The 27089-nt window shown below is 34.8% G+C and overlaps 1 protein-coding gene across 1 annotated transcript in view; it reads left to right on the top strand.

The window, feature by feature from the left end:
- DPYD (dihydropyrimidine dehydrogenase) overlaps positions 1-27089 on the top strand; it is a 797040-nt gene that overhangs the window by 173002 nt on the left and 596949 nt on the right. Inside the window, exons 5-6 of the mRNA XM_019747023.3 lie at positions 3981-4142; positions 25518-25714. Coding sequence (XP_019602582.3) covers positions 3981-4142; positions 25518-25714 — 359 coding nt within the window. The remainder of the gene's footprint in view (positions 1-3980; positions 4143-25517; positions 25715-27089) is intronic.

Below are 27089 nucleotides of genomic sequence, written 5' to 3'. Positions count from 1 at the left end.
TTCTCTGATACCAAAATATCTTGATGTCAGGAAGCATATATTTACCTTTTAAAAAAATTCCTGTGGTTCTTTTTATTTACAAAGCATTTACTAATTTTTAAAAATTTCATACCCTCCCACAATTTCATTGTAAGGATTACACTTGGAGTTGTAAGAATGTTGAAAAATTACCAGACAGTTTCATCATCAGTGATATGCTGTGATAGATCAGGCCCTAGTAGTTTCACAGCTGTAGCAAACCATGAGTCATGAGTGTAATTTTAAATGTTTTATTTGTTGCACTTTTTAAACATATACCTCTTTCTCTTCTTGTGTCATCATTTTGTGTAATCTTGAAACTCAATTTGGGGTTCATAAAACAATCAATACTCTGTAGAAACATCCCTTGGTGTTTAATTACGTTATATTATTTCTGTGCTTTTTTTTTTTTTTTGGGGGGGGGGGCGGTAATATCCTTAAAAGTAATCTGCAATTGACATTTTTTCCCCATTATAGTGTTTTGATATTACAAGGTTGTTTCTCATTATGAAATAGGATTTTTGAGTCAGTGAGTCAGTCAATAAATATTTGTTAATCAAATATGTCAAATGTTCCTGAGAGATCAAATAAGAAGAGGAAAGAATACTGACATGACTTTGAGATTTTTTTCTAGCAGTGATTAACTGCTTAGTTGCTGGTGCTGAGTGAGGGGATCGATGGGCTTAAACAGGAACTAGGGTTGTTTTCTTAGGAATACACCAGTTAATTTTAAGCTATCAGTTGTCTATCATGACTGTTTTTCAGTAAAATTATCCAAAACCAGAAACTGAGGCCAATAAAGTAAGTTTGTATTATTTATTATCATACTAAAACATTTTTAAATACAAGGTGATATCTAAGTGTTATTTAATTTTCTAGGAAAAAGAACCATTGGTTGACTCTCCTATTTAATATTAATTAAAAGTTGAGACTGCCATTTTACATCTAAACTTGTAGATTTGTGTACAGTAGAGATGCAAATTATTTCTGTTCAGTAGAGGAGATAACGCCAAAAGTTATTTTGGAAGTATATGTGAGGAGTTTGTATAAACTGTTATTTAAATATTCTGTAGAATTAACCATTTAAGTCATGTCAGCCTCAAATGCCCTTTGAGTCATTTTTACTCTATTAACGATTCCTTATTTATTGAGTCAAGTAAAATCTTTGGCACGTTCTCCTTCTGTATGTGTAAGGGCGTAGTACTATGTTAACTATTGAAAATTATACTTTGACAGTTTAGTGCTTTATTATTGGTGCCTATTACTGACATTAATGAAGATATAACAAAGACAGTGGAAAATATGACCAAATTTTGGGGAACAAACAGATCTTAATCTCTGGAATGAAGAGAAAAAGACATTTACCTTATAATAACTTTCCACTGTACTCATGGAAAGATCAAAACTAAAGGAACTATGCGAGCAAAAAATCATCTAATGATATATAAAGCATAAGTAAGCTAATGGGCTAGCTACATGCCTTCTTGTTTATATTGAAAAGAGCTATATGCATGTATTTTACATCAAGATATGTAGTAGAGCTGAATAATAATACTGTAACTAGATTTTATAATCTATTAAGTAATGAACAGTATGATTTAATATTACCATATATCTTTGTTCTTTTTTTTTAAATTTATTGGGGTGACAATTGTTAGTAAAATTACCTAGATTTCAGGTGTACAATTCTGTATTACATCATCTATAAATCCCATTGTGTGTTCACCACCCAGAGTCAGTTCTCCTTCCATCACCATATATTTGATCCCCCTTACCCTCTTCTCCCACCCCCTACCCCCCTTACCCTCTGGTAACCACTAAACTATTGTCTGTGTCTATGAGTTTCTGTTTCTCATTTGTTTGTCTTGTTCTTTTGTTGTTTTTGGTTTATATATCACATATCAGTGAAATCACATGGTTCTCTGCTTTTTCTGTCTGACTTATTTCGCTCAGCATTACACTCTCAAGATCCATCCATGTTGTCACAAATGTTCCTATATCATCTTTTCTTACCGCTGAATAGTATTCTTTGTTCTTAAGAAGTCAGAAATATGGTTTTGAATGCCGGCTCTACCACTTTTGCATATACTGTAAGATCTGTTGGCAAATTATTTACCCTTTCTACCTCAGTTACCTTATTTATGAATTTAATTTCATAACACATTCCTCCTATGCATTAAGAAAATATGTATTGAAGAAGCATTCTTATGTATCAGACATGGCTGTTGGTTGCTAAGGAGACACATTGATAAAGCAAATGCAGTTAAAACACCATGAATTGTGTTAAAAACATGCATTAAAATCTATTTTTAAATGTTTTATTCAGTTATAGAATGTCAATTTGATTTTTTAAAGTAGATTACTTAGTATTCTGTTTATAATTTCAATTGTTCATCTATTTTGTTTGCCTTTTCTTTGCCTGAATTTTCATCAATATTATTTTAGTCTGTCTCTGCTAACTTCAATTTCTGGGTCACCTCTGAGTCTGCTTCATTTATTTATTTTTTTTCTCTGTTTATGAGACATTTAATTCTGTCTCCTGCCTAGAAATTTTTGATTGAGTGTTGGGCATCTTATATAAGATGACTGGTGGTAAAGAATAAATAAAAGCCTGGCAAAGTGCCAGGAATGCACTAAAGAGTCAATAAATAGTAAAGGTTATTGCTGTTGTTTATAATCATCAGTATTTTGTAGTCTCTCAGAATTTGTATTTATTATTGAGGTTAATCATGGAAGCAATGCATGTGTTTTCAAAGACCTTCAGAAATATCTTAAACAAAAGCTAAAGGAAAAATAAATGCATTAGTTTTATGTTGTTAAGTACATTCTACCATCTTTTAAAAATGCATTTTAGAATAGTTTTATATTTATAGAAAAATTGTGATAAAAGTAGAAAGAATTCCCATATACATCTGTACACAGTTGCAGCTATTACTAACATCTGACATTAGTATAGCACATTTGCTAAACATTTGTTAATGAAAGATTATTTATATATTGTTAGTAACTAGTTTGATAGTTTCTCCAGATGTCCACAGCTTTTACCCAATACCCTTTTTCTGATCCAGGATTCTGTCCAGACTAACAATTATATTTAGTTGTCATGTCTCTTTAGGATCCTCTTGACTGTTAAAGTGTCTCAAAAGTATCCTTATTTTTGATGTACTTGACAGTTTTGAGGAATACTGGTTAGGTCCAGTTCTTACTTTTGATTAGTGGAGAAAATGCTCCTGATATACTCAACTTATTATTCATTATTTAGTAAATAATGACATAGTTGTATAATTTTTGTACAAGTTGGATTCCAAACACTCTTGATAAAATGGGTGTGATTCTAAGTTGCTCTGTAATAGTCAAATATGCAGAAGGAAATGATGAGAGATGAACTAATCAAGATCTGGTCCAGGAATCCCTATAAAATGAGTTTCATCTGCATCTCTAGTTAGTAGGATGTTATTGAAGGGTGATAACACAGAATTCATAATACATAGTGTCCCTGTACAAGCCCGATGAATGAAGGGAAAGAGGGCCCTGGATGGTTTTAATTTATTTAAATGGAAGAAACCTGAGTACAACTTTTTTTTTTTTTTTAAGTTTTAAGATTTAAATTTTAAGCTTGTTCAAGCAATCTATCTAACTTACCTTTGTTAAAAAAAAAAGACTAATTCATGGTAGGGTATAGTCAGATGCCTTGTGAAAGAAAACTATAGAACATTTGTATTTTAAATTTCAATTTTCCAAAATTGATTAATTGTTCATTTAATATACCATATATTGAATATTCCTATCTGATAGATACTCTGCTAGTGATTACTGATGGTTCTGATGGTAAACAGTATTGTAAAGTCTGCATCTTAATATATGTCTTGATCTTCAACCCAATTTTCTAATAGAAAAATTAGGTCGTAATTTGAATGTTTAAGGTACATTGTTACATAATAAAATTTATTTTATTTTTGCAGAATTATTATGGAGCTGCTAAGATGATTTTTTCAGACAACCCACTTGGTCTGACCTGTGGAATGGTATGTCCAACCTCTGATCTTTGTGTAGGTGGATGCAATTTATATGCCACTGAAGAGGGACCAATTAATATTGGTGGATTACAACAGTTTGCTACTGAGGTATGTAAGATGTATGTGTACATATTTCTTTTTCCCTCCTTAAAGTACAAAAATGTTAAAGTAACTTTAATCCTTGGTGCTTTGTTGATATCCAACAATTTTAGTGTGATACGCAGCTAAAGGGTAAGTGTTTTGTGCCATAAACAGTATTTTTATTCAACAACTTAGCTACAAAAATGAAATTTTATAAAACCATGTCAGACTAATTGCAATCCCAGAAGGTTATTAAAATACGTTGACTGAAAGTTAACATAAATTAGAAGATCTAATAATAGAATTTATTTATTAACATTACAGTGGAGTGTGGTAAGGGGATCCCATTATGAAAAGGCTGATTCTTTTCCCTGCAACTCTCTTTAATCTTTATGGCTTAGAATAATATATCAGTATTATTTTGTAATATTTTTTGAGTAATAGAAGTTAGAGAATTTTCAAAAACCCTGAAACTGAATATTGTTATTTAACATTAGATTTTGTAGACTTATAGATTAGAAGTATATTACTTGGATACAAGTACATAATGAAATAAAATGAAAACATTTTTTCACTGTTTATGCCATTAGTTTAGGTCATGGTTTTCTCTTTTATGAATCCTTTGTAAATGACTTTGATTCTCTGGCACATCTTATTCTCTCTGGGGTCTCCTGTTCAGAGTCAACTACCAGGTCAAGTCCCATGTATCATTTAAATGATCAGCTTATATGGAGGTTACAGTAAGATTTTGTAACCCTTGGAGTCCAGTTGGCTAGAAGGCCAAATTAAATGCCTGTCAACCCTAGATTTTTAGTTAATGACTTCCCTATCTAGTTTTGTCAACTTAAATGCAACATATTCTTTCCTTTTAGGGCCCTTCCCATAATATCCTTTAAGCTTAAGTCTCACTTTGCTTTTAGTAATAAATCAGAGTTATTCCCTTCCTGCTTTCTGACAGGTTAATTCTAAAGAAGGGCTCCTGGGAATGAGAAAATAGAAACAATTTGAGGTTTTGAGTTGTTGCAATAAATTCTTGTATTTAATTTCTTTTCTTACGAAATTCAGAATTGCATTAGGCTTACCTGACCAGGGCAAAGTATGATCTTTACAACCTGAGAAAATCCTTAGTTGATGGAGAAGATTTACTTGAATTCTTCCACATCTTTCTTTGGGGACCCCGCGTCTTTTCATTGAACCAGGGCAAGCTTGCAAGGATGTAGTAAGTGAAAGGTCACACAACATGCATATGGACTAACACTGCATTTCAAAACAAAATGAGTTAATATGATATTGTTAGTGTGTCAGTGACCTGGATGATAAAGAAAGAGAGAAACACCATTTCTCTGAGAACTCTCACTTGGTTTTAATAAATTCCTACCACCCCTTCCCAAAGCAAGGTCTATTTATTTAAGACATAGCATAGAATAGGACGGCATTAAATGCATTTTAAGTGAATCATGGAATTTAGAATAGGAATATATTTTTTTTATTTCATTCCAATTATACTTTGTATAACTGTGACTTCCAATATATCTATCAAATCATAAATAAAAATTTCCCAGTGAGACTATGTAAAAAAGCTTTCCATTCATTTTTCTTTAAGTTGGCCTCTTAGGGCAAGTTAATTTAGAAAGTTCGGTAATCCCTAAGTCAGAGGGTGTTTCTCTTAAATTTACCCAGCTGTCAAAATTGTTGTGAAGATAAGCAAAACACAAACAGTGTGTTAATTTAATGCCAGTGAAAAAGAAAGATATAATATGAAAATACCTTCATCAAACTATTAAACTATTGATGTCAGTACTTAAGTCAGAGCTGAACATGATGAAAATAATTTTCTGTTTTGGTTGTTTGATAAAACAATACCTGGTTTTTGACCTTTAAAGAAATACTGACTCTGGGTGGTAAACACACAATGCAATATATAATTTTACTAACCAATGTCACCCCAATAAATTTAATAAAAAAATTTAAAAATACAAATTTATTTTTCAACCAAATTAAGTAAAGTTTAGGAAAGCAGACTTAAAATAGTATGATCGTTTTCAAAATTGTTTTCCTATAACTCATAAGTGATTTTAAAAATATCAACTCTGTAATCTGCCATTATTGGTTAAATCCATGCCTTATACTTTTCTATTTGAACATGGGTATATGATTTGGAAGGACTGTAGTAGAAAAGAAATAAATCACACAAAGGATAGCCTGCAGCCTGCAGTAGAATCAAGAGACCAGCTGCTCTTTTTATTTATTTATTTTTTGTCCTGTGTTGTCATTATTATTCAATCCTTTGCAATCCCCACATCTGCGGTGACCTTGCTTCAGACACTTTTGTGTGCCTTTGGGACAAATAGGCTATAGGGTGATTCCAACTCTCTCTAGGAGGCAGTTTTTCTTAGTTCAATTAGGTCTAGCAATATTGCTTCAAGATATTTGGCAATAATAATATTAATTTGGTTGGAATTTCTTATTAATCTCATGAGAGGTTTAACATTTTTTTACACAAATGTAACCCTTGAAATTTTAATTTTAAAATGTGTTTGCGAATTTAATTGAATTTTTTAAGAAATATATTTATCGCATAGAACAACTAGACTCTCATTGCCTATAAAATTTAACTAACGAATTGTTGCAAAAAGAGAATGAAATGAGAACAGATCTTTCTACTCATTTCCTCAAGAGTGAATAGTAACTATAAGTAGATAATTAACTGCATTTCAAATCAGTTCCCTTCTACTGATATTAAAGAGTTATGAAGGCCATATAGAAACATTAAAATCAAAATTCCAGGGCTCTAAAGTTCTAGTTTAATTGTCAGTGAGGGCCATAGGTCTGGTATTTAAACAATGCTGCCTCAATTATGAATTTTTAGGAATACAGTAGATTATGAAATTGGTATCTGAAAACAGTATTTGTTTTTTGCAATAAACACTCTGAGATAATTTATTTTAATACCTACTAAATATACTATTTGTGTGGTATATGCTTCTTGATACTGTACTTTTAGTTTAGTTTTTATATTTTTAGTTGAGAATGGCACTGACATGAAATTCCAGACTAAATCAGGTGACTCACTGAGAAGAGACTTACTCTTTAGATTTTTCTTTGATTGTGTCTTTCAGTAGGTTTTTTTTATATCACCTCTCATTTGACGTTACCCAGTTCTTGTCCCACCATCATACGCTATTTATACACCATCGTATACTATTTGCATTTATTTCTATATTTTATTGAATAAACAGGTTAAGTCAATTTGATCAGTACTTATAATACAGTAAAAATACAGTATTAAAATTTAAATAGCTAGTTGTTAATGAGACTACATTAATGAACATTTTTCAATTACTTAAATTACATCACCATTTATATTTTCCTTAAATGCTACAATAATTAGTTTGAAGAATTGTGAATGAATAAGGAACATGCTTACTTGCATTACTTTGTGATTGTTTTAATAGGACAAATATTCCTAACGTATCTTTTTTAAACATGGAGGTCTCTAAAAGCCTTCAACTTTTGCCTTGTATAAGCATATTCGAGGAGAATATAGAAATATATATGCTGATAAATAATAGAGTATTTCATGTCTTCTCTCAAAAAATGTATTGTTGTGATACATGACATCTACCAAATAGGAAAGTGGAGGCAAAGAAAAAGGATAAGCACAGTCCTCAAATTAAAACCAATTATTAAAAAATGTACATAAACTGAAATCTGAGACTGGATTCTAACTGCATGTTTTACTGAATGCTCTATAAGTAAAATAATCCAATTACTGAGATAGTTTGGGGAGTGAACGAGGACATTACTAATAATTAATCCAGTGCAGCAGGCACAAACCAGACTATCCCAGGCAAATTGGCTCGTATGAACATGCACTGTAATAAGCTCCTACTAGGTAAGGATTCAATTAATCAAGCAAACATTGATTGAGCATCGATCAGAACTAAGTGTTGTTGTAGGCTGCTTCTAAACTACAGGTCCTGAGAAACTACAATGTTTCTCAGGAAATAATAAAAGCCAACAACTGCAATTCCGTGGCCAACTTAATAAGACATGTGCGTTTGCATCAGCATCCTTGGACTGATAATCCAATCTTCATTAATTTTTGTCATTGGGTTTTAGAGGTGATTAGACCTTACTACAAAGGAAAGGATCACACAGGGCGGAAATGGAGTTAGGATACACCACACTTGCATAGCACTTCCATGCACTTTTGTGATATCTCACTTTAAAATGGGGATAAATCACCCTAGGGACGTGTAAACTAGGTAATGTTTTACCCATTTTGGACATGAGGAAACAAAGGATCAAAGTGACTGAAAAATCATAGTTAACATTAAACGAACTTCTGTTGCTCTAGAGAATGTTAGGTACTTTACTTAGAACTTGACTAATCCCCAAAATAACCCTCTAGGTAAATGCTATCATTTCATTTTATGTATGAGTAACAAGAGGTTCCATGAAATTCTTTAACTTCCACAAGCTCACATCTGATAAAGGCAGATATAGAATACAACGCTAGTGCTTTAATTTGTATTATTTCACAAACTCTTTCTTGCCCCAGATAATGTTACAAGTCATCAATACAAACTCAGTGTAAACCCAGGTTTTCTGGCTGCAAGTTCACAGTATTGCACCTTGTTGGCTCAGCCACATATAACTCAGTCACTGTATCTCACCACTCACGAAATGAGGTCACTGTGCCTCATTTTCTGTGAGATGTGAAGCAACTATATTGAAATAGGGTGTGTAAGATGAACACATATGGTTTAATCATTTTCTTTGTTTATGCATGTTACCAAGTAAAAGCTTTTATTTCTTCTTTTTTTCTCCCGGCCATTGAAGGGTTATTGGATAGCCAGGATCCGGGTTTGTGGGGTTCGAGATGATAAATTGGGTTTCTTCTATGGAAAATTACACAAAAGCACCTCTGCAATATTTAAATACATGGCCTTGGAAGGGGCCCATGCAATGAGGGACCCTGAAGCTTATGCTTATATCTAAAGTTTTAATTTGGAAAGCCTAAAGCTGATTTTATGATAACTGATCTATAAGCAAACTTAAGAATGAGTCTAGCCAATTTACAATATAGTGGCAAACTGATCAGTAAGATTTGTTGGTTTAAGTAGCTAATCTAAAATTAAAATATTACCATAAAATGAATAATAACCAATATTTATCACTAATACCTTTTCCAGGGTATTTATAAATAGAATGTGGATTAGAGAATATTTGTTAGAATAGTGATATCTCACACTTGCCTCATGGTCCCAAACTTGTATCACCTTTGACTAAAGTTTCTCTATACTACTCCTATTTAAAACAGTACTATAAATTTTCCTCCAAAATCTTTCGAAATACTCATATATTAAAAATACTTAGTACTGACACAATAATTGATAATAAAACTTCAGGACTGAATGAATTGCTAGATGATTATCATCACAATGTTTTAAAAATATATTATTTGTATCTGGTGCTTTAAAATGTAAAACTAAGCTTCAGAGATTTGAGGCAATAACTTTGAAATTTGACAAAATTGCATGCTGGTTATGATTATTTGCTTTACTTTTTTTTCTGAGTTTGTTTTTATAAGATCAAACATATATACTTTTGTGGGTACCTCACAGTTTAGAATGATGGAATTTCATTGATTTGAGTCTTAACAACTTAAAAATATGTACATTTTAATAAATATATTTTATGAATAGTATATAAAGTATATTAAAGTAATATAAAGCAATGATATCATATCAGTATGAGTCACTTTAAGAATTATGATGCTGTAAATTATGATCTAAACCACCCATTTTTTCCCAAAGTATAATGATAAAAGGAATATAATAAGCACTCAATAAAAATTAATAGCTGAGATAAAGAGGAAAATAGATACCTTTAGGGGCCAGAAATGGTATAGAAATACTCAACAGTAAATAGAGGACTTGGGCCTCTCTTTGCCAGGCTCTGCATAAACAATCTGGGGCTAATGGGGGTCTGACTGGTGTGAGGTAAGAAGTACCAAAAACGTTATGCATGGTAGACAGCTGGACTCTCCAATTCCAGTAGAAAGTTAGAAAAAGTAAATACAACTACTGTGCAGTTCTGGAGCCTCTGTGAAGCTGCAGCGAGAAGCAGAGCGGGCTGTGCCTCAGTGCTTTGGCTGTGTGCCTGGTAGCACAGTAACTTGCTTCTGTGATACCTCTAAATGTTGCCTGGGGACTAGAACCAGTATGAAACCTGGTTCTGCAGTTGGGTAGAAGTAGAGGAATGATGCTGGGTGGTGGGCACTACATATTTGATATAGAAAGCAAGATGGTAAGAAATAACTTTACTCAGAAAACGTCTGAAACAAAAAGTTCAAAAGGGGTGGTTACCAGAAGGGAAGGAGTGGGGGGATGGGTGAAAAAAGGGAAGGGGAGTATAGTCCATAATATTGTGATGAGTTTGCATGGTCACAGATCACTACTAGAATTAGTAGTGTGATCACATTGTAAGGTATAAAAATGTCAAATCACTATATTCTATACCTGAAACTAATATAACCAATATAAGATTATTTACCAACTATACTTATATATACTTAAATTTTAAAAAAAAAAAAAACCAAACCAAAAAAAACTATACTAGAAAAGCTAATGCTGCCTATAATGATCAAAAGACTCAATCCAGGGCGGCCGGATGGCTCAGTTGGCTAGAGTGCAAGCTCTGAACAACAAACAGGGTTGCCAGTTTGATTCCCACATGGGCCAGTGAGCTGCACCCTCCACAATTAGATTGAAGTCAACAAGCTGCCGCTGAGCTGCCAGAGGGGTGGCTGGATGGTTCAGTTGGTTAGAGTGCGAGCTCTCAACAACAAGGTTGCCAGTTCAATTCCCACATGGGATGGTGGGCTGCGCCCCCGGTAATTAAGATTGAAAAACAGCGACTGGACTTGGAGCTGAGCTGCACCCTCCACAACTAGATTGAAGGACAACAACATGGAGCTGATGGGCCCTGGAAAAACACATTGTTCTCCAATATTCCCCAATAAAATTTGTTTAAAAAAAAAAACTCAACCCATAGATAACTTTATCCTAATGAATCACAAATAATACCATAATTAGTCCTTTAAAATAAATCGGCATAAATTAAGAGCCCTAAAATAAGATTAAATCATGAAATAAATAATGAGTTTGGTATGAAAAATAGTTGATGGAAAATAGTCACTGAAATGAGAATACCAATACGACTTAAGTTTTGAACTGGTTACAGACACAGATATAATTGAACTAAAAAAAAAAAAAAAAAATCTGAGAAATTCAACAAGAGTACAGTAAAGAGATATAAATTTAAGAAGCTTAGAAGACTCCAGTATACATATAAAAGGAGTTCCTGAGGTCAAAAGCGATTGACAAAAGCAGCCTCAAAGCAGGTATGATGGAGAATTTTCCCCAGCAAAGGAGAGATGTAAATCCCTCATATGGACTCACGATTGTAATATTGTGAAATACTGAGGATCAGGAAAGAATCAGAGCTTCCAGAAAAGACTAAAAGAGATTACTTTAAAACCAAGCGACAATTAGACTGACCCCAGACTTCTCATCAGCATCAATAGACATAGAAGCCAAGAGCACATATTTTTAAAGGACTAAGATAAAGAACTTCATTTCTCCTTTAACAATAAGGACATTAATCAAGATATTTTTCAGGCTTTTTAAATCTAAATTGACATGTTAGGTGTTTGAGGTGGGGATGGGGGAGTATGATGGGTAGTTGAGTTGCTAAAGGACTTTCATGTTGGCAGGAGGAGAGCCTCCATACCACGAGAATATGTGCTTTTAAAACATTGAAATATCTATGTTAAAAATTAAAAAGGAATCACAAAAAATATGGAAATACAATCTGTAACTTCCAAGCAATAATAGAAACAAAATGGGGTGGGTGGGGAGAAAACTTAATCCAGTGAGAGACAGAAAATGAAAACTAAAACACTAAAGAGAAAGAAGCAAAGAAAAAGCATGGTAAACAGGAAAGAACAACAACAACAAAACGGGTAGTAATACATCCAAATATATAATTAGTCACAGTGATTCATATTTATTAAATTTGTCTACTAAAACATAAGTGACTCTAGTATGGATTAAAATAAGTACTACAAACAGCTATAGCAAAACACTTGAAAATAAGGTGAGTGAAGAAATATATACTCTGCAAACACTAACCATAAGAAACTTAGTGTACTGACATTAATATGTAACAAAAGAAGAAGTTTAAGGAAAATTGTTAATAAAAATAGAGAACTAAGTAATAAAAAGAATAAATGTCTTAAAAATTAACACTTATAAACTTCTATTTACATTACAACATAGGCTTACTCAAAATTAGTGAGGTATTACGTAAAGTTTATGAGATTGATTTAAGAAATCTATAAAGATTCTTGTGCCCAACTACTATAGAGTGAGTGCAACCTTCTCATGCACTTATGTAACAGTTATCAAAATTTACCATGTACTACATGAGAAACAGTTAAATATATACTTTTCTAAATAAGTATATACAAACTATTATTTTTCTATAACATAACTAAATTGGAAATAAAAAATAAAAATATAAAATGGAAACAATACCAAAAACAAATTTATGTTTGGAAATTTAAAAAACACATTTGTAAATAATTCATGGGTTAAAAAGGTCATCATAATAGAAATTACAAAATATTTAGACTTGATTGATAGCTTCCATTAACAACTTGTGAAATGCAGCCAGTCGTTTTTACATGAAAATTTATTGTGTTAAATGTGCATAAGATAAAGATAAAGATTATGTATAAATAGTGTTCATCTCAAGGAGCTAGAAAGAGAGCAAAAGAAAGGGTGTGATGGTGGTGGTGGTGATGGTAAATGCTGAAAAAATAGAAAAATGGAAATGAATATAATAGATAATGAAATGCAGCATAGAAGCAAAGACAATGTTGATCTACAAAGCAAAAAGCTGACACTTTGGAAATATTTTAGTAAATGATTGTCTGGCATATCACATAAAACCAGTGCATTTCTATTATGACTGTCTTCTAATTACTGTTCTTTTATTTTTTATTAATCTGCTTATAAGTAGCATTGGCTCCATAGTTAATCACTGCTGCTATTTCTAAAAAAAAATCGTATAAATACAGAACAGCCAGCTGAAGCTGATTGGATGGAGGAGGATCTCTCCAGTCCACCATGTCTCCATCATTCTCTGTTGTCTCTCTGCTATCCTTTTGTCCCCAGCAAGCGGTAACGGATTGACTGGCCCTTGGCAGTTCTAGTTTCCAACTCCAGCACTGAACACATATCTGAGTGACTAGGTGCGAGGCAGTGTCTGTGTGAGAAGGATACAGAGGTGAACAAGGTAGAAATGATAGTAGCCCCAGGGAGCTCATTGCCTAGTGAGAAAGAAAATTAAGTAGGCAAATTACAATGATGTGCTAAGAAGGGTCAGTGAGACAATAGCTACCCTATTTCCCCGAAAATAAGATGCAGCTGGACAATCAGCTCTAATGCGTATTTTGGAGCAAAAATTAATATAAGACCCAGTATTTATATTATATTATATTATATTATATTATATTATATTATATTATATTATATTATATTATATTTATTATAGACCCAGTCTTATATTATCATAAAATAAGACCAGGTCTTATTTTCAACTATTTCAACTATTTTCAACTTCAACTATTTCATTCCGTTGCAATCTCAAATATATATATATATATATATATATATATATATATATATATATATATATATATATATAAATTCATGGTAAAGATATGAACTATAACATAAGAATAATAACCTAAGAATCGATTACGTTGCCTGTAAAATGAGCCATCATACCTAACTTTGAAGATTTTTATGATCGGAGATAGGAATTTAAGCACCTAGAACAGTGCCTTATAAAGAAAAGGTGTTAATCCTAGGAAGTTATCATTGATTCATTCAGTCTTCACAATAAATTGCTTAAGTAATTCTTACTCTCTTAATTCAGAGGTGATATTTAGAGCGGTGTAGGCTTCTCCGAGGTAACACTTGCCATTTTATAAAAGATTTGGCTCAGGTGTTATCTTTCCTCCCTTCTGGGTAAGATTTTCTTTTTCCTCATGGGCTCCAAGAGAACCATATGTAAAAATGAACCCTACACATGACAGTTTGATTGTAATAATTTTTCTATATTTAAGACATATAAGCGCTCTTTTACCCAGGGAGCTACTTACTGAAGGGTCTATGTTTGTCATATACTGGTGTCTAGTGCACAGAGGGCACATAAAGGTATTTGCAAAACTAAAGTAAAATTGAATGGAACAGAGTATTCTGATCTTAAAATTACACACTATGTTTACCATGCCAGCGATGTCTCACAATACAGGCTATATTAGTAATAAGAAAATAATGAAACAACGTCTAAGAATTACTAATACATGAGTAATTTTGATAACTGAAAATTTGCCATAGCATGAAATGTTTCTTATTTCTGAGACATTTGAAACAAAGTTCCTACTTTTTGTGTCCCTTATGTAATTGTGAGCAAAACTCTCAGGGAGCCCAAGAGTATTTCTTCTCAAAGGATGAGTGAAATGAATAGTATGTATTCATTATTTCCTTTCACTTATTTTACAAAAGGAAGCAAGTTTCAAAGAAAATTACATAGCAGTGTCTCCTAGAAGGCACGTAATTTGAGGTAACTGAAGTTTGGATGCACAAATAGCAATCTTTCTCCATTCATGAATTCAAAAGATAACCAGACTGTCATACTGCTAATTAAATAACAAAAAAAACTGAAACCAGCAAAATAAAAATCAATGTATTATTTTTATTAATATTTCTTTTAGACCTATACTGATGAAATAATGTCTGTAGAGAAATTATCAGAAATTATGTTTTATTTTATAATGAAATCAATTTAAATACTTGCAAAAATATAAACCTCTTAAGAGGTATGCAGAATATAACCATCCTTTTATAATTTATCTTTCAACTAGTGGAGACAATCCGAAATTTCCAAGAATATTTTATTTGTCATGATTTCCCAAAGTTTATTTTTGCTATTGCTTGGTTAATAAGAATGAACAGAGTAATTGAGGAAGAATTAGAGCTACCAAACATTTGTTTTTATTTTCATTATGTACCATTTCAGAAAGAGAGATTAAAATGAAAAAGAGTTACACTCAAATTAGAATTGGTAAATATCCTTACATTTGGCATGTTACATCCCTTTTCATTTAGAGAGCGCTATATAATGATTAGAAAACTATAGTGTTTCTGTCTCCAGAATGTGAGGAGGCGTGGGGTAAAATCCCATGGACCCTCTCTGTGTCTCAATCTTTCCATTTTTTAAATCAAGATAATCTCTCCCTTGCCTCAAAATAATGTGAAAAATTATGGAGAAAATGCTAGTAAAGTCAATTTAGAGTGATGAAAGAAATGCACTTTCTAGATGAGTGAAAGGTCAGAAATCACAGGGTAATTATGCAAGGAAATGTGTTTTTAAATGCTCCTCATGAAGAATATTCACTTATAAATAACCTCCTTCTGTATCACTGATGAAGAACTGTCTTTCCTTGGTGACTGTTACTCATTTGTGGAGCCTATCACTGGTAGTGCAAGAATTTTGAAATTCACGGAAATCTCGGATGCCTACGATGTGGTAAAATTCTACTGTGCCCTAGGGTTACAGATCCGAGAAAAAACCCTTTGATTACTTCATAACCTATAGGGAAAGTCAGATTGCAGCTCTGCTGTTAAGTGGGGGAAAAAATACACACACACACACACACACACACACACACAGCCCCAGCAGAGTGCCTAACAGACAGTCAGTGTTCAGTTATTGGTAGCTAAACATAATTTCAACAGCAGTAAACCTAGTAATAAGCCCCCAACTAGCTCTTTCAGGGCTAATTCAAGGCCCTTTTCATTGTTTTCTATAATGCAGTGCTTTTATATTGTAGGGCTCTATAAATGTTGGTTATATACTACTGATGAAAAGTAAAATAATCTTAATATAGTCTAAGTGCTACAGCATTGGTAGGGAAGGGAACGCCTTTAAAATATAAACATAAAACATTTCAGTAGTTCACAGGATCATACTCCCTTTAATGCAGAGGAGTTTCTCAGGTCACAGAATAGCATGGTAAAAAAACAAGGTGGTGTAGTGCAGTGTTTTCAGATATTTTATGAACAAGTGGTGGTTTGTAAATTTAATTTATGAAGTATAACAACCAACTTTTGTTGTTAATAGATGAACTATTATAAATGTATTAGACTTAGGAAAGATAAATTCATGTAATACTTTTTTTGGTTATACATTCCCTATTGAAATATTTTATGTATATAGTGATTTCCTATTGAAAATCACTCTAAAAAATTAACAGCAACAGTGTTTAAAAGTTCAGGATTTGAAGTCAGATCCTGAAGTCAGATTTGGAGTCAGATTTGAAGTCAGACTTGGAATAAAATCCTTAGTATGTGAACTGGGCAACAGTTTCCTCATCTGGGAAGTGGAATTTATATTTGTAACCTCAAAACAGGACTACTGACGACTAAGTAAGATCATCTAAGAGACTTAGCATAAAGCCCAGCACTTAGTATGTGCTCTTACTTTGTACTCATAGTATTGGCTTTCTTACTATTGTGGGGGAATACATATTGGGAATACTTTTCAATATTTATTTTACTGTTGCCAACAAATATTTTTTGCAAATGTGTTTATTTCACCTTTACATTTGAAGAATGTTTTCCTTCTGAGAAAAATTCTAGATAGAAGTTACTTTCTTTCATTGCTCAAAAATACCATCTGTATGACTGCCATCATAAATGCCCTTGAAATCTTCAGAACAGGTCTGCCTTTGCTTCAAAACTCTTTGCTCCAGGCCTGTAGCCAACACAACTCTTCACACCTTTACATAAAAGTTTTCCAAAATCTGCACCCCGAGCATGCTGTGCACGGATACAATGTGTCCAGTAGCATATGATGGCAATCATACAGCTGACCTGTTGAAAGACAGCTGGATGGATGGATGCTCATGGGATAGAAGATCAAACAACTATCAATTTAAATAAATTTCTATAAACCATAAAAAAATACCATTTTATAGTCAGTAGAGTTACCTAGGTTTCAGGTATACAATTCTGTAATACATCATCTATACATCACGTTGTGTGTTCACCACCCAGAGTTAGTTGTCTTTCCATTACCATATATTTGATCCCCTTTACTCTTAGCTACCAACCCTTTCCCCCCTTACCTTCTGGTAACCACTAAACTATTGCCTGTGTTTATGAGTTTTTGTTTCTTCATTTGTTGGTCTTGTTCCTTTGTTGTTTCGAGTTTATAGCCCACATATCAGTGAAGTCATATGGTTCTCAACTTTTTCTGTCACCCCAATAAACTGGAATTTAAAAAAATATCTTTTTATTGCCTTCTAACTTCCATCGGTCCTTTTGAGAGGAAGGATCTCAGATTTTATGCTGCTTACTGACAGGACTGTGTCTTTATTCTGTGGTTGTTTTCAGTGCTTTATTTTTCTTACTTTGGTTGCAGCACTTTTACTCTGATGTGTATAAGTTTCTTTAAATTGGTTTTAAAACTTCTTTAATTTGTGCTTTGATGTCTTTCATTAGTTTGGAGAAATTCTTGGTGTATCTCTTTTCAAATATTTCATATGCTTCATTCTGTCTTCTCCTTTTACAATTTCAGTTATGCATACATTAGATCTCTTATTTTGTTCTTTTTGTCTCATGTTCCATTTTGTGCTTTCCACACTTTGGCCTAGATAGATTTTACTGACCCATCTTCAGTTCATTAGTCTCTTTGTACTCACCTGTCCAATCTGCTTTTAAATACTTTAATTTAGTTTTTAATTTTAAGTTTACACTGTTTTCTTTTGTTAAATTTCTTTTTTAACAAGTTACAGTTTCCTAGGGAAGTTCACAGTCTTTTTCTAAAAAGACTTTTATTAAAATATAGCTAACATACAATATCATATTAGTTTCAGGTGTACATCATAGTTATTCAACAGTACCCACATGGCATTATACAGAATTATTACCACATTATTGATGATATTCCCTATGCTAAAGAAGTGATCACCATGATAAGTCCACCAACCATCTAACACTGCACCACACTATCACAGTATTATTGACTGTATTTCCTATGCTGTATGTTACATCCCCAAGACTTTTTGTTTTATATCTGGAACTTTGAACCTCTTATTCTTCTTTATCTTTTCCCCGTTTTTTAATTTTTCAAATTAGAGTTTACATTTACTATTAATTTACATTTGTTTAAGGTATTCAGCATAGTGGTTAGACATTTATATAATATAGGAAGTGATTCCCCTAACTAGTACCACTTGGCACTATACATAGTTATTACCATATTATTGATTATATTCCCTACAATTTACATCCTCATGACTATTTTGTAACTACCAATTTGTATTTCTTAATCCCTTCACCTTTTTTACCCTGCCCATAACCCCCCTCCCATCTATCACCCCATCGATCTAGTACCCATCTGACACCATACAGTTATTACAATATTATTGACTATATTCCTTATGCTATATCCTACATCCCCATGACTACTGTGTAACAACCAATTTGTACTTCTTAATCCCTTTCCTTCTCACTCACCCCAAATCTCACTACCATGTGGTAACCATCAAAATGTTCTCTGTATTTATGAGTTTATTTCTGTTTCATTTGTTTGTTTATTTTATTCTTTAGATCCCACATATAAGTCTTTTAAGACATATGACATTTGTCTTTCACTATCGGACTAATTACATTCAGCACAATACCTCTAGGTCCATCTATGTTGTCACAGATAACAAGATTTCGTTCTTTTTTTGTGGCTGAGTAAAATTCCATTGTATATATGTAGCATTTCTTTATGCATTCATCCAGTCAGGGACACCCAGGTTGCCTTCATATCTTGGCTTATGTATATAATGCTGCAATGAACATATGGAAGAGCACGTCCCCTTGAAGTAGCATTTTGAGTTTGTTTGGATAAATATAGAAAAGTGGGATTACTAGGTCCTTCTTTGTCTCTTGATATAGTCTTTGTTTAAAGTCTATTTTGTGTTGTATAAGTATTGCTACCCCACATTTTTTATGTTTGTTTCCATTTTCATGAATTATCTTTCCCATACCTTTACTTTCTATATGTGTCTTTTGATCTGAAGTGAGTCTCCTATAGGCAGCATATGTAAGGGTCTTGCTTTTTTTTTAATCAATTCAGTTCCCCTATCTTTTGATTGGAACATTTAATCCATTTACATTAAAAGTAATTGTTGATTGGTAGGTGGTTATTGCCATTTTATTACTCATATTTTTTATTTTTTTTCCATCTTAAATAAGTCCCTCTAAGATTCCTTGTAATACTGGTTTGGTGGTGAGGAACTCATTTAGCTTTTTCTTCTCTGGGAAGCTCTTTATCTGTCCTTTGATTCTAAATGATAGCTTTACTGGGTAGAGCAATCTTGGTTGTAGGTCCTTGCTTTTCATTACTTTGAATCTTTCCTGCCAATCTGTTCTGGCCTGCAAAGTTTCTGTTGAGAAATCATCTGACAGTGTTCTGAGAGCTCCCTTATAGATAACTAAATTGCTTTTTCTCTTGCTGCTTTTAAGAGTCTCTCTATTTTTAACCTTTTAATTTTGATGTTTCTTGATCTTGGCCTTTTTGGATTCATCTCGTTTGGGACTCTCTGTGCTTCCTGAGCTTATGTATCTAGTTCCTTCACCAGGTTAGGAAAATTTTCTGTCATTATTTCTTCAAATAGGTTTTAATGCCTTGCTCCCTATTCTCCTTCTGGTACCCCTGTGATCCCAGTGTTGGTACGCTTGATGTTGTCCAAGAGGCCCTTTAAACTCTCCTCAATGTTTTGGATTCTTTTGTTTCTGGTATTCTGATTGGATGTTTTCTGCTACCTTATCCTCTATATCACTGGTTGGATCCTCTGCTTCACCTAATCTACTGTTGATTTCCTTTAATGTATTCTTCATTTCCATTAATGTATTCTTTATTTCTGACTGTTCATATTTTCTATCTCCACTTTTATGTTTTCTATCTCTTTGTTGAAGTTCTCCCTGAGATCACTGAGCATCCTTATAACCAGTGTTTGGAACTGCATCTGGTAGATCACTTGTCTCCACTTTGTTTAGTTCTTTTTCCAGAGTTTTATTCTGTTCTTTTATTTGGGACATGTTTCTTTGTCCCCCCATTTTGGCTGCCTCCTGGTGTATGTTTCTATGTATTAGGTAGGGCTACTATGTCTCCCAGTCTTAGTAGAGTGGCCTTATGTAGTATGTGTGCTGTGGGGCTCAGTGGCACAGTCTTCCTAGTTATTTGAGCCATGCATTTCAGGTGTGTCCCTTGTGTGGGTTGTGTATGCCCTTCTCTTGTAGTTGAGCCTTGGTTGCAATTTGCACATCAATCGAAGGGATTGACCCTTGGGCTCATTGGTTGTGAGGACTGGCCGTGGCTACAGTGGAAGAGTTGTTGTGCAGGGGCTGATCCTACAGGGCAGGATCTGCATCAGCAGGGCTCTCGTGCCTGCCCAATATCCCCCTTGGTTGTGTGTCGTGCGGGAGACCCTGCTTGCTGCACCATTTATCATGCGAGGCGGCCTGCGGGGTCTCTGCTCCCGCTCCCCACATAAGAACGCAGGATATGCCTAAGCCAAAAAGGAACACCCACGGAGCCATAGGTAGGGGAGTCATACTACTATAGTCTCATTGGAGGCTGGATCCATACAACCTGTAACCTGCTGTCCACTTCTCTGCCTGCAAACCAACCAACTGACCAACTAGCGCAGCCACAGCAGTTATATCAGTGGCTAATTGGCTAACTGGTTACAGCTGACGGCCATCTACTACCCGAACCAGCACCTTTGCATGTGAGGCCGAGAGCCTGGAAACTGCTCTCTGGGGCTCTGTCCCCACAATGTGTCATTCTTTGAGGCAGCTGGGTGATGCTCCAGCTTGTTTCCAAGCTGGCCACTAGGGTTGCCAGCCCCAGGGCCACCTGTGAGGGGATGTACTACAGGTCAAGTTCAGCCACAGCCAGTACTCTACCCAGGGCCACTGGGCAAAAGCCACAAAGTAATCCACAGATGTCCACCACTCATGCTGTGCTTGGAAGAACCTTGAGAGGCCAAGCTGTGAACCAAGGCTGGCTGCTGCCAATGCTGGGCTTTGGGCTGCTCAGCCAGAGGTACAGGACACACTCAAGCCAGATGCTGCTTCTCTGGATTCCGTGAACCTCTAAGAGACCCTAAGAAAGTCTACGGCATGAGCTAGGACAGGCGTTTTGTAGGAAAAAGCCACCAGAAGCGGCTTGGGTTTGCCTGAAATTTGGGTGGGGTGGGGTCTTGAATCACCAGGGCATGGTGAACAAATGTGGACACTGAGATATAGTGGCTGCCCGTGTCTATACACCGGAAAGGCGGAGGACTCAAGAAAGAAACAGTGGCTTCTGCCAGTTCCTCCATCCAGAAGAAAGCTCCTCCTATAGCCCCCATTATGAAACTAGACAACTACTTCCCCACCATATGTCCCTGCTGCCTCTTCAACTGCTGTCCCAGTGCTGGAACTCAGAGCCAGTGATTCTGTCAGTGAGTCTTTGCATGGTCGCTTTAACAGGAGCACCTGGGAGTGCAGCTGCCCTCCGCCATCTCACTCACAATCTCTGCTGGTTTTCACAGCCAGAAACTATGGGACTTCTCTCCCCAGCACTGGAACCCTGGTCGCGGGAGGAGCTGGGACCCCTGCCATGGAGGGTCTCAGCTCCTGCTCCCTGCAGAAGAACACAGAATATGGTGAGGCCAAAAAAGAACAACAATGGAGCCACCGATAGGAGAGTCATACCACTATATTCTCCATGGCGGCTGGTCGAGACAGAAAAGCAAACATCCATCAGTACCCCAACAGGGGTTCTTCCTGCACTCCAGTCTCGCTGGCTGTCGGCTGAGACACAGGAAGTAAGGTCCACACGATCCGCAATCCGCCGATCGCATTTGCTAACCCCACTTGCTAACTGCAATCCCCCATCCACTTCTCTGCCAACCAACCAACCAACCCCGTAGCGTAGCCATGGCAGTTATATTAGTGGCTAATGGCTAACCGGTAACAGCTGATGGCCACCCAGCCAAAGTGGATGGCCATCTGATTACAGCTGATGGTCATGTAATAACTGAGCCAGCACCTTTCCATGTGAGGCTGAGAGCCTGGAAACTGCTCTTTGGAAGTCTGTCCCCACAATCCCTCCCTCCTCTGGGGGGACCTGTGCAGCCAAAATATCCCTCCTGACTTTTAACGGTCACATGCGGGTGTGGGACCAGCCCGTTCTGCGTCTCTGGCCCTCCTACCAGCCTTGAGGCAGCTTCTTCTGCAAATACTTACCGGTAGTTGTAGGGCTTCAGTTCAGCAAGATTTTAGGTGATTCTCAACGATCGTTGTTTTGTAGTTTAGTTCTCATTTTGATGTGGTTGTGAGAGAAGGTAAGCACAGCATTTACCTACTGCACCATCTTGACTAGAAATGCACATTCTTATTATATATTATTTAACATGTCCACTATAGTTATTCTGCAGTCTATGTTTGATAACTACACTTGTTAGATTATATATACATCTCTTTCTGTTTTCTTAATTCTTGGGAGTTTTTAGTTTTTAGTTGTTGGCAGGCCTGGGCTTTTTGATCAAAACACAGGTGTTGTGTGTGAAAATTGTAGATGCTGTGGTTGATTTACCTTCCACAGAAGGTTTACTCTATCACTTAGTAGATAGATACAGTGAGGACTAATCACCTTCGTTGAAAACGGGTTGAGCTGATTCTGGCTGGGCTGCTTCTCTGTCTCTGGTTTTCCCCACTTGGAGAGTGTTGCCCTCCACAAGTTCCAGCTGTGTGCTGTATTGTTTACTATGGCTCTTCCTTCTTTAGCTACTCCTGCACTCTGCTTTTTGTTTCCTCTGGACGATCTGAGCATAGAAAGCTTTTCTCTACAGAGACTTTGTGTTTAAATTCTTAGCCTTTTGTTTCATACAGTTCAAGAATTAAGCTTACTTTTCTGCACTTTGCTCTGCATCTGGTTTCTCGCCTCTTACAGTCCCCAAAACCTGTCCATCTCTAATCCTGAAAGATAGCCAAAATCTTCTGGTTGTCTCTTCTGAGCTGTGGTCCTCTACCAGATTCTTAGTTTTCCTCCCTCTGCTAATAAGCGGTTGATTTCCTCAGGGTAAAAGTAACTCCTAAACTGTCACTTCTCTGCTCGTCCTTTTTCCATGACGTCTTGGTCCCACTAGTCTGACTTACTTCAGTAGTTCTCCAATGATTCCAACAGACTTTTGAAATGTTATGCTTCAAATGCTAAGCTATCAAAACCAGAAGCGGATATCAACATATAGTTACTGAATGTGTACTGTGTGCCAGGATAGTGCTAACTGCTAGTAGTACAATGATAACATGTTTTTAAAAATACCTAAAACATGTTATTAAGTTATATGTGCCTGTGTGTTAATATATGACATACTATCTGACTCAAGGAACTAACGTCCTACTGACTAACATGGAAATGTGAAACACAGATATGTATGTTAGAGGCATGCAAAGTATGCTACAGAAACTCAGAGGAAGAGCCCTTAACTTGACCTAGAAGTGGGTATAAGGAAAACAACCTAGGAATGCTTCGTATAGGAGGTGCCACCCTAGAAAGGAATTTTAAAGATTGAGAAAAAGATAGTCAATATAACTTGTCATCTTACTTGACCTTATACAACTTACAAGTGTGTCATATTACTACTGAAAATGTACTGCTTATTTCTACTATAAACACTTACGCAGTTGAAACATTAAAAAAATATATTTGAGGTAAAGGCCTAAAACATTTGGGATTTAATTGCATATTGCTAAGTGAAAGAAGCCAGTCTGCAAATACATACTATATGATTCCAATTATATGACAATCTGGAAAAGACAAAACAATCAATACTGCAACAAGCTCAGTGGTTTTCAGGTTTTGGAGTGGGGGTGGGGAGTGAGGAGGGATGGATAGGTGAAGCATAGGGCATTTTTAGTGTACTGAAATTATTCTATATGATACTGTAACAGTGGATACACGACATTATGCATTTGACAAAACTCAAATAAAGACTTCTAATATAAACTATGATCTTCTGTTAATAATAATGTCAGTATTGTTTCAACAATTATGATATGTGTACCATACCTATGCAAGATTACATGTTCTCCAAAATTACCAAATGTATACAATTATAGAAACATTATAATTACAAGAGACTTTTTAGATCATGAGTTTGTTTTTGCCCATATACTGGATAGGTGCAATAGTTTAATCACTATTTTTTCTGAATTTGCTGTTACAGCATGTGCTTATGTTTTATAAAAAAAATGAAATAGAAATATTTGACAAGGATAGTGTGGGGGCAGAGCCCCAGAAAGTAGTTTACAGGCTCTCGGCCTCACGTGGAGGAGTGCTGGCTCGGGTAGTAGATGGCCGTCAGCTGTGGCTGATTGGCCGTCAGCTGTAGCCAGTTAGCCAATTAGCCGCCAATATAACTGCTGCGGCTACGGAGGAGAGGAGAGGAGAGTGGAGGAGAGTGAAAGAGAGTCGTCGGTGGGTTGCAGACAAAACGGACAGCAGGTCGCACGTCCAGTGAACCCAGCCTCCAGTGAGACCGTAGTGGTATGACTCCCCTACCTATGGCTCCGTGGGTGTTCCTTTTTGGCCTCACCTTATCCTGTGTTCTTGTATGGGGAGCGGGAGCTGAGACCCTGCAGGCCGCCCTGCGCGACAAATGGCGCAGCGAGCAGGGTCTCCCGCATGACAGATAGTTTTAAACAATGATATATTTTACAACACAGTAGATAAAATAGAATTTGGAACCCTTCTGATATCTTTATATTCTAGTCCCGTTAGCTCAAAAGATGATTTTTAGTAGTATAAACTGTCACAAATTATCATATGTCTGTGTAAATATGTAATGTCTGTGTTTCCCAAAATGATGGCTGACATTATAAATATTCTTTTATATAACAATTTAGATGGGACTAGAGATCAACTTCACTACATATTTCGATTTCCATTTTGCTTAACTAAATAGGGTTAAACAGATAATATTAACTCAGAGACTTTTATACTGAAGGTACTGACTCTCAACAACTTTTTTTAAGTTGATTTAATATAAGGCTCTGCTTCTCTTCTCATGCTCACTGTTACGCATCTAAAAACTTTAAACTGAAGTAACACAGAGATTCTAAGGTTGAATAAAAACAAGTATTTAAAAAAAAATGTTTGAGGATGTAAAAATTAGTTTAAATTTTTTAACCATGACAATTGATTTCTCCATAGGTGTTCAAAGCAATGAATATACCACAAATCAGAAATCCTTCTCTACCTCCCCCAGAAAAAATGCCTGACGTCTATTCCGCAAAGATTGCTCTTTTTGGTGCTGGGCCTGCAAGTATAAGTTGTGCTACCTTTTTGGCTCGATTAGGCTACTCTGACATCACCATATTTGAAAAACAAGAATACGTTGGTGGTTTAAGGTAATGTCTGCATTTATTTCATGTTTATAGTATCAAAAATGATGGGGTAAAACAGTTACGAATATTGTTGGTTCATTATTATATAGGAACTTCAGGCACACAGATGGTATTTTAAATGTTCTTTTTTCAAATGCTCAAATTTTGATTTTATTATTCACTTTGATTTGCAGTTGGCTTTAAGCTCTATTTACTTTAAAATGTCTCTGTCTAGTTCTGTGACTTTAAGAGAAATCTCAGCAAATTAATTTATGGATAGAGGAACCAATCATATGAAAACTTATTTCATCCCTGTGAATTTTTCCTGTAATAGAGATATATCTAAAAATAATGAAAATTGGACATAGGGGAAAACCTAGCTCTGCAGAATCTTGGATGATTCATTTGTTGTGTAACAGATATGTTGTCCTGCTCACGTACGTTCGGTTTACAGTCTCTTAGTTTCATATTTGATTATGCCAAAGTCTACTAAACATGTTTAATTTTAATGTACATTTATGCAGTTTAACTCATAAATGCCATAAATATCAAAAATAATGTTTGATATTAACCAGTATTATTTGTGTAAACCAAGATTTAGTCATGGAGTCTTTTATTTCCATGGAGAGTAATATATTGAAAGGAAAATGTTCACTTTGTATCAGCAACTTTCAGATATTTAAACCAAGCTTAGAAATTGGATGGAGTTTGTTTAAAATACATGGAATACTATAGTAACATATATTACATTTACGATCATAAAGAAATAAAATTTATTATAAATAGGGAGTAGATATTGCTTAAAACATTTGATGTATAAATGAGAAAGTATTCGGACAATAAGTTAATAATATTACTCAATTTATTGTTATTTTCCCTAAATGTGTCATCATGCATCAGAAAATCATGGATTATAAAATATAACCATTTTGCATCTGTTGCAACATTAGTATCTGTTGCTATACTTAACATTTAAGTTTTGATGGCTACTGAATTATTATTTAAACAACACATTTCTGTATTTAATAATCACAGAGAACAAATTTAATCAAGTTATGAATAAAATTTGTGCTTATGTTTTTGACATTTTATGACACCTATAAATATGCCAATAAATGTATAAATCTCAATATTGGTCAAATCACAATATTGAGATTTATACATTTATTGACATATTTATAGGTCAATATGCTAAATCCAAGATAAGCTTGCATTAATATAAAACTATTTGAATTACCAAGCAAATATATCACATAATAGGAATACTCATACAAGAGCATAGAAAGCATAAACTGAAGAAAAAGTAATCTGATTGTCCAGAAATAAATATTTTTCTGTATTGATGTTTCACCACTATGAGTTTTAAGAGATTTCACATATTTTATAATTTTCATGGAAA

Source organism: Rhinolophus sinicus, chromosome 7 (assembly GCF_057876585.1).
Source record: "Rhinolophus sinicus isolate RSI-liver-muscle chromosome 7, RSI-T2T, whole genome shotgun sequence".
NCBI classification, from domain to species: Eukaryota; Metazoa; Chordata; class Mammalia; order Chiroptera; family Rhinolophidae; genus Rhinolophus; species Rhinolophus sinicus.
The sequence above is the reverse complement of the archived record's forward strand: the minus strand, read 5'-3'. Positions and strand labels throughout refer to the sequence as shown.